At 39.7% G+C, this 15,593-nt stretch overlaps 1 protein-coding gene across 4 annotated transcripts in view; it reads right to left on the bottom strand.

Annotated features, from left to right (window-relative positions):
• LOC126354451 (uncharacterized protein KIAA0930 homolog) overlaps positions 1-11,731 on the bottom strand; it is a 104,534-nt gene extending 92,803 nt beyond the window's left edge. For 3 of the 4 annotated variants that reach the window (XM_050004142.1, XM_050004143.1, XM_050004144.1), the window contains exon 1: positions 11,216-11,541. In XM_050004142.1, coding sequence (XP_049860099.1) covers positions 11,216-11,327 — 112 coding nt within the window. In that variant the 5' untranslated portion in view covers positions 11,328-11,541. Of the gene's footprint in view, positions 1-11,215 lie in introns of all 4 variants that reach the window. The other variant, XM_050004141.1, reaches the window with a different exon arrangement.
• Positions 11,732-15,593: the final 3,862 nt, after the last annotated feature.

The following is a 15,593-nucleotide window of genomic DNA, read 5'->3' as shown; positions in this document are numbered from 1 at the left end:
CAGAAGAACGAATGCAATTGTTTTTTTTTTTTGTTTCACATTGAGAGATGTGTCTTTCCTTTAAATGTTTACAGTGCTCTCATACATGCACAAACGATCCCTCCCCCCCTCCCCCCTCCCCCTCCACACACACACACACACACACTCTTTCCTGTCTTTGTCAGCATTGCTTCCCTTTCTTCAGTTATATTCCTTCTGATTCTATCCCCCCCTCCTTTTTTCATAGGTAATCACAGCTTTAAAAGTTGGTTCCACTTTGTCCTGGACTGTGTTTACTACTGTAAAGGAAGTGAAATGTTGGGATTTTGTCACCAATCCAGACAAAATAACTAGGGGATCCACATTTTCACTGTTGTTGATATCAACTTGGGACCTGATCTATAGTACAATAACTTTTCCATTTTGATTTTCAAGCTGGTGTATCAGCTCCATGGTACTATGAGAAAGATTATTATTATTATTATTATTATTATTATTATTATTATTATTATTATTATTAATCAATTTCTTTATATGTAATAATTCAGAGTATGGATCTAAGACAGTCAACATTGTTTCTCTGAACACATTTTCCACATATCCCCCCTAAGACAGAAATGAGCTCATATGTCCCATTTCAAAATAAATCAAGAAACTCTGAGTATCTAACAACTCAAAAGAAAATTAAAGATATAGCTTATCTGCCACTCTTCCTACAAACTATATGAACATCTGCACTCAGGGATTGATAAAATCTGTTATAGTCTGATTCTTGAACAATGGCACTCTACACAGGTTGAGGCACACAGGGGTATTGCAGCATTGCTGGTTCCAAGTGAGAGTTGTGCTACAGGCATAAAGAAGCTTTATGTTCAAAGAAAGCATGCAGCCTACAAATTATGTCTCTTGCTAACTTCTGTAGACTTACCATCATCATCGACCATGACAACACACAACAACTGGAATAAAAATTCACCTAATAACTTGGTACAATCACATCTAATGCTCACAATGGCTATGATTACACAGCAGAGTGCAGAGAAAACTAGCAAATACTAACTGGCTGTCAGAGAATGCATGGCATCCGGTGCATAGAACGAGCCTAAATTCAACTGCTATTGTGATTCCAGCTACAGCTATATTGTAACTAGTAGCATTTGTTGTAAAGTTGCATGACAAGCAGTAATGGACTGGAACAGGACCCAGTATTTGTAGATATAGCTAACTATTTTCTTTGTAAAATAACTCTGTAATCAAATAAATATTAAGCTACTAATACCTGATAAACAACAACTCTATAGAATAATTTAGAAGACGACAAACTTTTTGAAGTAGATATTTCTTTCTAACTTAATCAATTAAAGTTGGATGGCATAAGTGTGAATATCATTAAGCGCAATACTGACAGTTTGTTGTTAACACAGTATACAAATTAAGTTTCTCTATTTTCTTGCTTTTGTTAATGTATACCGAGACTCGTTTCACATATCTGAAGATTCTCTTTCAAGATACGAGAGATGGGTGGGTGGTTGGGTGGGTGGGTGGATGAATTTCTACCTAAGGAACCAGTTTCAGTAAGCAAAATATCTTGCTATGTCTCAATTCTTTTGTAGAATACTACCATTTGTACATTGGAAGCCTTTCATTACATATGTAGGTGTGATATATTTATGCCACAGATTAAGTGACATCTCACTGCATTCGATAAGAAGAGAATTTGTTGTTGTGGATCTTAGGGCCACTGTCTTCATTTGTAAAGTTTTGTAGTGATGATATACCTAGTCTTCTAAGAATGGTATTAAAAACCAAGCTGGCCCACAAAAAAGTCTAGGGAATATACGGACAAGTCAGATATCAGTGCAGAGTAATTGCAAGATGGACTTTTTTCATGCCCCTTGATGTGCCTAAAGTGGCATACACAACTCTGTTAAGTCTGTCTGATATGTAATGACCAAACTAGTTTCTGGTCAGCAGAAAGAAATAATTTAGCATTTTCTTGAGTGAAAAATAAATGCTATCAAGGTTGCGTTCAGTTGTTCCCTTGAACAGTGGGTTGAAAAAAATACTGAATTATTATAGTGTACCTCAATAAGCTAGGAAATTCTCCAGCTTCTCAGATTAGGTTCATAATATTTTAAACATATATTCATACAGAGGTGTGTAAGATGTCATTTGTAACGGTGTCTGTCTGTAAGCACATGCACACCAGTCTATTTGAATTTTATGATTCCAAGCCTTCAGAAATATGACAATTTCTTGATGAGGTGTTCTCTTCAACACATAAATGCAGTGCTATACATAACACATCACATCATAATTTGGAAGTCACAGAAATTGAACACACACACCTAGTTAGAATCTCATTACTGTAGGCATAATATGAGAACAGGGGAGCCAATATTTACACAAAGGGGAAGAAAGTCTCTCGTAACAGACTTCAGTGAATACTGTATTCAAATGCATTTTTTGAGTGCAGTACTCCAGTAAAATACTTGGATACAGACAAGACAGGCCCCCAACAAGCAATGTTTTAAACTTCATTATGAAATTACAGGGGCCACTGGCAAGACTAAATAGAAATAACTGGAAAGTGATTGTATGTGGCGATTTCAATATAGATTTTTTCTGTGGGAGATGACACCTAGAATACTTATGTATACACACACACACACACACACACACACACACACACACACACACACACACACAAACACACACACACCCCTCATGCAAACACAACTCACACACACAACTAGTCTCGTGTAACTGAAACCACACTGCAAGCAGCAGCACGGGAGTGGTGACTCGGTGGGGTATGGAGGAGGCTGGTGCGGGGAGGGGGAAGGATAGTATGGTGGAGGTGGTAGACAGTGAATTACTGCAGGTTAGGCACAGGGCAGGGCAGAGGTTTGGATGCTGCACCAACAATCAGCGTGGTCTTGTAGCCATCTGTTGTGCAGGGCCCTGATGGTTGATACAGTGTGGCCCATAAGTACAGGTGCAGTGCAGTTTGTAAAGCGACGAGAGAAATATTGGAAAGAAGAGAAAGGAGAATGGACATTGAGTATAGTAATACAAAAGAAAATACTAATGAAGGAAAACAGCACAGGGTTAGGACCAAACTAAAGCCGACTCTCCACAGTTCCTGTCCCTTTAACATACGGTGCCCTATTCGACACTATTGATGCCACCCCCCTGTACACTAACATTTCTAATGCCCATGGCCTTACTGCTATTGAACACTACCTTTCCCAATGCCCTATGGATTGCAGATCAACAACCTCCCTCCCAGTCGCCATGACCAACTATATCCTCAACCAAAATTACTTCTCCATTGAAGGCGTTACCTACAAACAAATCCAAGGTATGGTTATGGGCACCCGCATGGCGCCATGCTTTAGATTCATTGATGACATCTTTGCTATCTGGATTGAAGGGGAGGACACCCATCCACATTCCTCCAGAACCTCAACAACTTCTCCTCCATTTGCTTCACATAGTCCAATTCAACCCAACAAGCTACCTTCCTAGATGTTGAACTCCACCTCAAAGATGGCTACATCAGTAACTTCGTCCATATCAAACATCCTAACCACCAGCAATACCTCCACTTCGACAGCTGCCACACATTTCACACTAAGAAGTCTCTTCCGTACAGCCTGGTCACCTGTGGACATCACATCTGCAGTGACGAGCATTCCCTCTTGAAATATACCGTGGGGCTCACTGAAGCCTTCACTGACCGTAATTATCCTCCAATCCTTGTACAAAATCAAATCTCCCGTGCCTTATCTTTCCAGTCTCCCACCACCTCTCAAATTCCCACTGCCTGGCCACAGAGGAGCATTTCCCTCGTAACTCAGTACCATCCAGGACTGGAGCAATTGAATTACATTCTCCGCCAGGGTTTCCATTACCTCTCGTCATGTCCTGAAATGAGAAATGTCCTGTCCACTATCCTTCCCTCCCCTCCCACAGTGGTTTTCTGCTGTCTACTAAACCTACACAATATACTCCTCCAACCTTACAAAACCCCTGCTCCCAATCCCGTACCTCATGGCTCATACCCCTGTAATAGACCTAGATGCAAGACCTGTCCCATACATCCTCCCACCACCACCTACTCCTCCCCCCCCAATCACCATCTCTCCCTTGCCCCCCGTCTAACCCGCAGCACTCCACTGTCTGTCACCCCCATCATGCTATCCCTACACCTTCTCACACCAGCCTCCTCCTTACCTCCACCCAGTAACCACTCCCATCATGCACTGGCATTGCTGCTCGCTGTGTTGTTTCAGATGCCCGAGACTGCAGTCGTGTGCATGAGTTGCATTTGTGTGTGTGTGTGTGTGTGTGTGTGTGTGTGTGTGTGTGTGTGTGTGTGTGTGTGTGATTGCCGAAGGCCTTCATGGCCAAAAGCTATAACTGTGAGAGTCTCTTTGTTGTGTCTATCTGCGACTCAGTGTCTCTGCTATATGGTGAGTACCAACTTTCCTTCTCATAATATCACTACATTCCATCCTGGATTTTCCATTGTTTGATGTTTAGCTTTTGTTTGATTCCCTTTGAACATTTTCAACAACATTATGACGGCAGACAACAATGCCTGCTAATTATTTATAAATCCAATTTCTTTTTAAACATGTGTGAACCTTTTAATACACAGTTTATTTACCAAGATGGTCAAATAGCATCAGTAAAGCATCCTCATCAACCAAATTTAGCTAAGAATGAAAATGTAAAATATGCAGAATTTTAAGTATTGGCACAGTTACACTATTCACAGAGAATTTAAAGGATGAAAAACTTTATCAAGGACACACAGTAGGTCAGAAATTTAATTCTTTACTACAAATATTCTTAAATCATGAATCTAGTTTTCCTTTATAGATGGCCCATAAAAATAATTTCCATAGACCAAACTTTATTCCACCGAAATTTCAGGCAGGTAGTCAAACAAATTCCGTCTCTGATACTACCATTTTTCGCTGATGTATCTTTCAGTCAGCCTCTGAGTAAGCCAATAGACATTCTCTCCAGTATAGCTGGAATATACTCAAGCCAAAATATTAGTAGAAGGGATGGAATTTCAAATGCTGAATGCTCAAAATTTAATGGACTGCTTAACTATGCCTTGAAGAGGTGAAAATGCACAGTCGATTCTTTCCTCTCTAAGGTTCAAAAAGGAGAATATACTATAGCAAAAAAGTCTATAACAGGTTGCTGGTGGATACCAGTCAGAAAATCAAAAATCCCCAGTATTCACAAACAAAGAAAAGAATACTTCACTAGCCACCTCTCTTACAGTTTATTAGAATTTTAAGCACACGAGACATATATTGCACACACCTCGTCCTCATCCTCTCTCTATCCAATTTCTCCTCCTCCCTTTCTCTTTCCATCTCTCCTTACACACATTTCTCTGTCCATCTTTTTCTACACCCTTATCTTCTGTCCATCTCTCACTATGCCTATATCTCTTTGTCCCTCTCCCCCTACATCCATATCTCCCTGTCCATCCCCCCCCCCCCCCCCTACACCCACATCTTTACATGTCTCTGTCCATCTCCTACTCCCCCAATGTCACTACTGTCTCCTTCATCCTCCCATGTCAATGTCCGTCTCCTCCACCATGCCACTCACTATCCAACTCCAACTGCTACTCCTCACTCTCTCTTTCTCTGCCTATCTTCTCCTTCTCCTCTCTCTCTCTCTCTCTCTCTCTCTCTCTCTCTCTCTCTCTCTCTCTCTCTCTCTCTCTCCCCCCCCCCCACCACCACCACCACCACCACTGCCACCTCCTCCTCCTCTCAATGCACACCACCTCTTCCTCCCTTCCCCTCCCCAGCCCCCATTTAAGGTGAAAGAGTTGCTTAACAGATGAAAGCCAGTTGCTGTTAGCTGGCATGACAGAACTGAAATTTACGAATAAGCAGAATGGTTATTTAATTTGGCTGTTGACATTTATTTAAAAAGCGACCTGTTCCACATTATGTACACAAAGTAATTGAAAGGCAGCATTTTTTTCTGCAAAAATGTGAAACAACTATGATCAACAATCACTGAAAGTAGCTATTCTCTAAGTTAATTATTAAATATGAATATAATAGAAAGAAACATTCCACGTGGGAAAAAATATTAAAAAAACAAAGATGCTGTGACTTACCAAACGAGAAAGCACTGGTAGATAGACACAATAAAAAACACACAAACAAATTTCAAGCTTTCACAACCCAAGGTTGTTTCATCGGGGGAGAGGGAAGGAGAGAGAAAGACGAAAGTATGTGGGTTTTAAGGGAGAGGGTAAGGAGTCATTCCAATCCTGGGAGTGGAAAGACTTACCTTAGGGAGAAAAAAGGACAGGTATATACTCGAGGGCACACACACACACACACACAATATATATATATATATAAAATAGAAAGAAACTTCCACATGGGAAAAATATATTAAAAAAATATATTAAAAACAAAGATTCCAAGACTTACCAAGCGGGAAAGCGCCGGCAAACAGGCACATGAACAAAACACACAAACACACACACAGAATTTCTAGCTTTCGCAACCGATGGTTGCTTCTTCAGGAAGGAGAGGGAAAGACGAAAGGATGTGGGTTTTAAGGGAGAGGGTAAGGAGTCATTCCAATCCCGGGAGCGGAAAGACTTCCCTTAGGGGAAAAAAAAGGACAGATGTACACTCGCACACACACACACACACACACACACACACACACACACACACACACACACACACACACACACATATATATCTATCCGCACATACACAGACACAAGCAGTCTGTGTCTGTGCGGATGGATATGTGTGTATGTGTGTGTGTGTGTGTGTGTGTGTGTGTGTGTGTGTGTGTGTGTGTGTGAGTGTGAGTGTGTATGTGCGCGTGCGAGTGTACATCTGTCCTTTTTTTCCCCTAAGGGAAGTCTTTCCGCTCCCGGGATTGGAATGACTCCTTACCCTCTCCCTTAAAACCCACATCCTTTCGTCTTTCCCTCTCCTTCCTGAAGAAGCAACCATCGGTTGCGAAAGCTAGCAATTCTGTGTGTGTGTTTGTGTGTTTTGTTCATGTGCCTGTCTGCCGGCACTTTCCCGCTTGGTAAGTCTTCGAATCTTTGTTTTTAATATATATATATATATATGTGTGTGTGTGTGTGTGTGTGTGTGTGTGTGTGTGTGTGTGCAGATGGATATGTGTGTGTGTGTGCACGCGATTTAGAAAAAACAAAAACTTTATTAGGTGTCAAGTACTCTATTCTACTTGTGCACTCCTCTAGCAACTACTTGTCAGGTGATTGTATAGCAGAGATGTGTGCAGTGATATCAATCACTGACAAATATGATCATTCTCATTTTGGCCTTCTGTCCAATGAGGTAATTCTTTTGCTGCAGCATAATTAAGTCTTTTGCATGTTCCACAGAAAATGATTACAATCCGCCACTATGATCTGGAATGAGTCAACAGATTTAAATATTTATTATATGTTTTAAAATAAAAATATGACAGCATGCTGACCACAAAATGTGGGGTGGGAGGTGGAGCAGGAAATGGGGGGGGGGGGGGGGGGGGGGGGGGGGTTGTATGTTGAATGCTATATTTAGCACACCATCACCAATTCCAGCATAGCATTAAATGCTATTTGGTCACTGGTGGTGACCTCTATGATCAGCATACACAACCCACCAGTGGCTCGTTCAAAGACAAATTGATTCTTATAATAATCTTGCTAATTCTGTAAAATGAGAGCAAATGTCATACAGAAATGGGTTTCATCCATCCATTCCACTTTCATGCTCTTCCAAGTTCTTTGTTGTCATAGACAGAATTACAAAATCAAAAGCAAACCTTGAAGTTTTTATTTCTTCTCCACGAATTATTATTCCCTTACCAAATTTGTCTTTTGGTTGTTACAGTAGTAGGACCAGGATGCAGCAACCTTCTGCCAGAGGGTGTCGGTCAGGTAGAGGTGTTTATTGTATGAGTGGAGAAGGCAGAGGCCCCCACAGTGCAGATGTAGAGGTAGTGGGGGGGAGGCAGGTAGGGAAAAGTCCGCTCCTTTATGGGAACAGAATGTTAAGGTGACTGCTAGAGCCCAGTGATGAGGAGGAAGAGGGAATATTCATTCTTGTGGGCTACTTTTTGGGAGCAACTTGCTGTCATTTGGACATTGTATAGATGATAGATGATCATACTTGTTCCTGGATTCTTGGTGCATTGACCAATTAAAAATCTAGAACTCCTGATTTTACATTCCCTTCTTGCTGTGTGGCAATTTAATGATCAGGAGGAATGACTACCAGAAATCTGTGCAATGAGGAGGTTCTGCACAGAGTACATCAGCATGTAGTGGCCATCTGCAGTCTTTGTGTGTGTGTGTGTGTGTGTGTGTGTGTGTGTGTGTGTGTGTGTGTGTGTGTGTGTTCGCGCGCGACTGTACACCTGTCCTTTTTTCCCCCTAAGGGAAGTCTTTCCGCTCCCGGGATTGGAATGACTCCTTACCCTCTCCCTTAAAACTCACATCCTTCCGTCTTTCCCTCTCCTTCCCTCTTTCCTGAAGAAGCAACCATCGGTTGCGAAAGCTAGTAGTTCTGTGTGTGTGTTTTGTTCATTGTGCCTGTCTGCCAGCGCTTTCCCGCTTGGTAAGTCTTGGAATCTTTGTCTCTGGATGAATAAACTACTACTACTAATAATAATATTAATAACTATTTCAAATAAATATAGTCACTAATTTCCTTTGTTGTCATCAACATTTCTCTTTTTCTCAAAAATAGTGAGAAGCATGAATATCACTGGGATCAAAACAACTGCTATGGCGACTTAAAACTAATGATAGGAGTCAGATACATAAATAATTCTGTAACTGATTTCAAACCAACAGGTTCATCTTAAGGTTGCTGTTCACATCAGTATGCTGATTTGCTGAAGATTACATATGATTTTGGCTCTTTATTCGACCTTGTGATGAAAGATTCTCAGGATGGAAGTTCCCTACAGTAAAAAACAATTTTAGAATTGATCTGCTTAAATGCAACTACCCCTTCATCATGACTGCAAACGATGTAAACAAATATTTAAGATTGGGTAGCTGTAGTTGTGTTTTATTTACATTGAAAATACCACGTAATTTTGTTGGCTCGTATTTATGGAACACTGGATCACTTGCATGAACTTTTTGGTGTGTGTGGTGCTTTATACAACGTGGTTATATACAAATAATGTGAGTAGTGCGTGTACTCTACAGTGTTCTGTGAATATAAGCCAACAACATTCCAACAAAATTTCATGGGGTTTTCAATGTACGTAGAATATAACTGCATCTATTAGTCTTACATATTTGTTTTCACAGTGTTCAATAATTACAGAGGATGGTAACATTTAAAAATACAGTTTCTAACATGTTTTTTATCGTAAGGCACCACCATCCCAAGAATCTTTCGCCTCAAGACTGAATATAGGGCCAAATCTTCTGTAAACTTCTGCAAACATGCTTCTTTATCTGAACAATCATCTGAAGATGAACCTGTTGGTTTAAAACTCATTACTACACTATTTACATAAGTAAATAGCTTTACCAATAGTGGCAGGGGCTGTCTTTTTCTTTGAAAGAATCAACCTATATTTTATTCACAGCCATGGTCTGAAAATGAGGTTTTTTTATATTAAATGTCATACAGATAATGTGGTAGTGTCTGAAACTGAGTCTGGTTGAGTTTTAGACTGAATTAAAGAACTTTCTGTTAAATTCTTACTCCATTGTAGAGTATCTTCACAGAAACTCCTAATTATATCTTACATTAACATAGAATTATCAGTGTAATAACAATAGTTGGCTACTATTATGAAAAGGATAGACTGCAACTCACCATATAATATAGTGGAGATGTTGAGTTGCAGGTACGAGAGACAGAGGGGGGGGGGGGGGGGGGGGGAGAGAGAGAGAGAGAGAGAGAGAGAGAGAGACTGTGAGTGAGTGTGACTGCAAGCGTGTGTGCGAACATGCGGGTGGATGGGTGGGTGGCTGTGGGTGTGAGGACACGTGTTTTATCTAATATAGAAGAAGTCCTTCTGGCTGAAAGCTTACTTGTTTACAGTATTTTTGTTGTGTCTATCTGCAACTCAACTTCTCCGCTATATGGTGAATTCAATCTATCCTCTTCATAATACTGTCATCATTCCATCCTGGATTTTCCCTTGTTTGATTTTTTATATGAAGTCATTTCATTCTAAATTGCTTAAATAAAATGTATGTCTTTGACAGTCATTTCACAAGATCCATGGAATATGACTAGTAGAATACTGAAACCTTCCTGCTACTTAACTTCTTCTCACTCATTATCATACACGTCAACCAGACACCTCAGTTTATTATCTTCAAATTTGCATTGTAGATCCTGACAGAAGGCTGATAAAAAAGGACCTAACCATCTGATCTATAAAATAATGGGCTGTAGTCTACAAATGGTATGTTCACAGAATGTAGTATTCCCATATAAAAGTCAGTTACATTGTATACACAAACATGATCTCCCATCTCTACAATACTAAAGAAGAACTGTATCTTGGTAAACCTGCTACCAGTATCTACTGAATGTACGAAATAACACATTAAAATTTTGTAATAATGACTGAATGGCCAATTAGAAAGCCACTAACTAAAAATACACTAGAATGATTTTTGCTGCTTTTACAATGACTCCACACCCACGACGAAATGTTTACAGGGTCTTTCACTGTATTCAAAGCGTACAAGTTATTAATGATGGCATTCCAAACTAATGCGGTCGAGTAATATAACCCTATAGAGTATTTAACAACGGCAAGAGCATAAATAAATAATAATACATAAATAATAGGGCGACAGTCTTCTACGAATTAGAAAAACATGATAAATGCGACAGCACACAGCTAATGGCAGTACAATATGCAAGCGCTAATTGATACCTTAACTACGCAATTTAACGACGTGCAAGTGCTATTTCAAAGTGGTTAAGTGTGGAATGGAATCAAGCGCTAAAATTCTCACACGTGCACTCGTGAGCAGTAATCAAACAGAGATACTTTCATTTCTTTGTTTATTAAAAATAGATCGTATGTTTTAGCTTCTGTATGTTGTTTGTGTACATGACGCTACCGCCAAACACTTCAAGTTTGACACGTGCTCATCTAAACAATGTCGAAGTGCATGTATATTCTCACATTGGCACAAGTTTTATTGAACTCTTACCATCTTTTAGTAATTGTCGCATCTCTTTCGTTCGCTGGAAGTTTATTTCTTCCAGCAATTGTTCCAACATAGTAGGCGCCTTCAACAAGGAAGCTGCACCCGCAAACGCCATAATTTGCGACAAATACTGTCAAGAAGGCAGCCAGTTCATTACATTCTCATCTTAAACTACGAAGGCCCACATAACTGTCGATATCCTACAGCTTCCACAATACATTTTACATTTAGGGAATTCCTCAATCCTGTTGATGTCATATTATCGGGACTGCTGATTACTCATCGCCATTCTTTTATTCGTTGCAAGTGTCACAGCGACAGTCGTCCAACGTGTACACAAAAATGATAAATGAAGCACTTTTGTTATACCAACTGCACGAGAAAGGATGACTTATCTGTCTTTATTCATGGTATAAAAATGCATAAATTCATCGAGATTGCTAGAGTTTCACCGCATAAAAAGGTGAAATCGTGGCACAGACCGATTTTAGCTGTTGTCTACACTGCAATTCGTCTGACTATGCGCATGAGAAACGTCAATACCAGGATTTTTTCCCGAAGTCTCACAGACGCACATTTGATAGAGGGCAAATGAAAGGGTTTTATTTTTTAACGAAAGATTATACTTCATGTTAACGACACATACCTGTTAAACATATCTGTTGAGGGATAATATGACGTATTGTACTGTTGGTACACGCCCACCCTTGCAATTTTTTGGCTAGAAATTGCCTTCATGATAGAATTTGCTTATGAAGCCGAAGTGGCGGTTCAGACCAGTAATAAATTAGTTATGACAAATTTTATAGCTGCGTTACTGGAGATGCAGAATACATTTTAACAAATCTTAGCGAAGGTTGAGTAGCAAATGCAACAACAACGATTTGTAACCTACATAGCTTTTGTCATGAAATGCAAAAAACGCATATATTCATTTTGAGGTTCAGTTTTGGTGGTGATTTCCAGAATAGACGAACACTATAAATTAAAAAATTGAAAGTATGCAGACATCTTCCTTACGGAATATTACATTTAGGATTTTGTAAAATGTGTTGCCTTTGTCTTCATGTTGACAATTAAGCCTATTGCAATTAGGGTTTCTCATACGACAATCCGAGAACATGTACTCCTTCATAAACCCATTCAAAAGAGCTGTAGGATTCAGTAAATCAGTGCTAGAGATAAAAACAATTTGACTCATCCTGCCCTAATCATTGAAGAGAAAGATGAAAAGTACTGGTACATTGTACCAGTTTTTGAGCAGGCTTTCCAGAGAACTGAATAATGTGAATGACATACTTGAGATTTTCAAATCCAAGTCGGTTTCGTTGCAGCACATTCCTTTTACTCTGTGTAGGAGCTTCTGACAGCAGTTAAGAGCTAATCACTGTTCATTAAATATATTGTGATGGGTGAGGGGAAAGGGACAGCATTTCTGTCTTCAACATTCCCTGTCCTTTCAATCACTATTCTTACAACTCTTGCTGCATGACAAGATCTTTCCATTCTTTCCAAGATGTCATGGGTAATCATTTTATTTTTTTTATTGGAACATTTACGAGTCTTCTTTTTTGGCTTTTGCACATCATCCATTTTATACCATGTACATACTACTTTAATTCTCTTTGTTCTAATCTCCATGTATGTACATATTTTTTCATTCTCAATTCAGTGCAGTCAGTCAGAGGGAAAGAGACAGATTTGCAGCATTTTCACCAAATTTAAAATATTTCATTTTTTCATTCATTTATATGTTGATTTGTTCTGAAACCAGCTAAATGAAACTTAGTTAATTAGAAGGGAAACTGATACCTTGCAGGAGGGGGGGGGGGGGGGGGAGGAGGAGCTGCTGTTCATATTGAAATAGCTGTTCTTAATCTTCTATTGCTACATTAACATTTACAAGATGTATCATAGTTGTACACTAAAACAGTGTGCCTGGAAATGTAGAATAAATTTCTTTTATTTCCAGCAATGATCACAATACTTTTGGTCCTTAGACTACCAGTTTCAGTTACCAATGACCATCTTCAGATTTGTTTTATAATGTGTCCTAATATAATAAAGCTGTAGTGGCATCATCACAAAATATACACAAAATCAGCTTAGCATCATCACACACATTTAAAATATGGTTTAAACTAGGCCACAGTGCCAGCTGAGTCATACTGTTGATAGTGCTACAGTTCATAACATTTTATTATGAACAGTAGTGCTATTGACAGTAAGATGCTGCTGGTACTCTGGCCTAATTTGCACCATATTGTAAATTTGTGTGAGGATGCTGAGCTGACTTTGTATGTATTTTGTAATGATGCTACTATGGCTTTATATTATTAAGACATATTACAAAACATTTCTGAAGATGGGTATTAGCTAACTGAAACGAGTAAACTAAGGACCAAACACCCTATGATCATTCTCAGAAATGAAAGAAATGTATACTAAATTAACATTTACTTGTTCATGATGAGATTTTATGAAGGAAAATTTCCCTGCATCTGTAAACACTGGGTCCTGTTTTCAGTAGATTACTACCTTTTATGCAGTTTTACAACAAACACTGTTAGTTGCATGTAGTTAACAAAACATTTCAAACCTTAAATCTATGTATTCACCTAATTTGTACAAAGAGCTCCTAATGATGTATACTTTTCATTTCTTTTTAACTGGTTGTGATATCCAGTTACTTGCTAGATGGGAAGTTTGTTGAATACGTGTACTCCAGAGAACACAACTCCACTCTAAACTGTAGACTAGGAGGTGAAGTCTACATGAAAATTATTTTTGTGCTGTAACAGTGTCTGCAGCACTATGCAGTGTCCACACCACTGGAGGTGGAGCGGGGGAAGGGAGGGGGCAGAGCAGCTATAGATTTTTCAGGGTGTTCAGGGTGCCTGTTCTTATCTCCTCACCGTGAGTGTGCAGGTTCACTGGTGGAGAGGGAGAGCAAATTTAACAATGCTCTTGTTACAACCAGAGTGATGTATTGATCTTGCACAGTGTATAGTGATGTTCCATGTCTATGTCCAGCAGGCAGAGTGGGTATTGAACCTCCGGTCTGTGGCAGCAGTACACTGTAATAATCCCAGCCAAGGCTTTAGCAGCACAGTGTAGTTCAAGGGCAGAGTGTTTTCACCAGGCAGGCAGCTCAGTGGCAGATGGTGCTGAATCAATGCTGGTTACACAACCATGTTTCATAGCCAAGTGGTGAGTGGGTTATTCTGACAGTGTTACTACATAAAGTCAGCACTGGCATGCCAGTTGGGAATGACAGGGAAGAGAAGGGTGTGAGAAGAAGTCAGCCAATCGTATGTTGACAAACCTCCCTTCCAGAATGCAACAGCACTGGCCCCTACGTGAAGAGAACATAAGTGCCATGCCCAACTGTTGGCAGCCCAGTTGGATAGTAGTATCAATGTTAGCAACCTCAATAGCAGCATCAACCTTAGCCACTTTGTTAGGAATATCTATGTAGCACAGACTTGTATATGTCTATTCTACAGAAGACTGATAATTTTGTATGTTGCCCCTTGCTTGTGACACATCCACCAAAGTTAAGTATTGTATTGTTTCATTGTAATAATATTCATATTAATGAGTTGTTTGTTTGTATAGTGAACCGAGTAGGCAGGATTCCTAGACACAACAGACAGCCTGCCCAGCATCAACTTATGGAAAAGGTGATATTATCCGGGGAGCGAACTACAAACACCAGTGTCTGGTGATGTCCTGTGTCAGTGGCCAATAAGTGTGGACCAATTAGTGTTTAGTGCAGAACTTCATGACAGCAATGTAATGATGCAGGCTGATACTGATGGATGCATTGGTAGATGGTGACTGAGCAACTAGATGCCTTTTGGCACATGAGTCAGTGCTATTTGTATGTGCTCAGACGCCGTAAATTGTTGTTTAGATGTCCTGGTGTCAACACAGTAATTCTGAAGTGGTGGCCCACATTTTAAAAACACCATTGGTTGTCGAACATGTGGTTGTACCTGTGTATTGAGGCCAGTCAGAGTGGTGTAATGTTGAAACAACTGATTGCTGCGGTCTGTGGTGGTTATGCGATCATCTGGTGATGACCTGCAAGATCTAACTTGTGGTCGCTGCAGTGCCTTGTATTGTGATTGTGTAAATAACAGTTAAGCTGAGACTGATTTCTGTTATCAGCAAAAAAAAAAGAAGAGTAAATGTACTGAGAAGGGAGTGTAAACATTCCAAGAGCATTAAAGAGACCCCTGCAGGATGCGTGGTTATCTAGTTTACACAAGATTCTTACTTCTCACTTCTACTGAATAAGTATTTTCTTTACTTTAGATACCATGGCTCAATAGGTAATTCCACGAGACAAAGGAATTAAAATTTGCAAAACAAGTTA

This window comes from Schistocerca gregaria, chromosome 3, assembly GCF_023897955.1.
Source record: "Schistocerca gregaria isolate iqSchGreg1 chromosome 3, iqSchGreg1.2, whole genome shotgun sequence".
In the NCBI taxonomy this organism is placed as follows: Eukaryota; Metazoa; Arthropoda; class Insecta; order Orthoptera; family Acrididae; genus Schistocerca; species Schistocerca gregaria.
The sequence above is the reverse complement of the archived record's forward strand: the minus strand, read 5'-3'. Positions and strand labels throughout refer to the sequence as shown.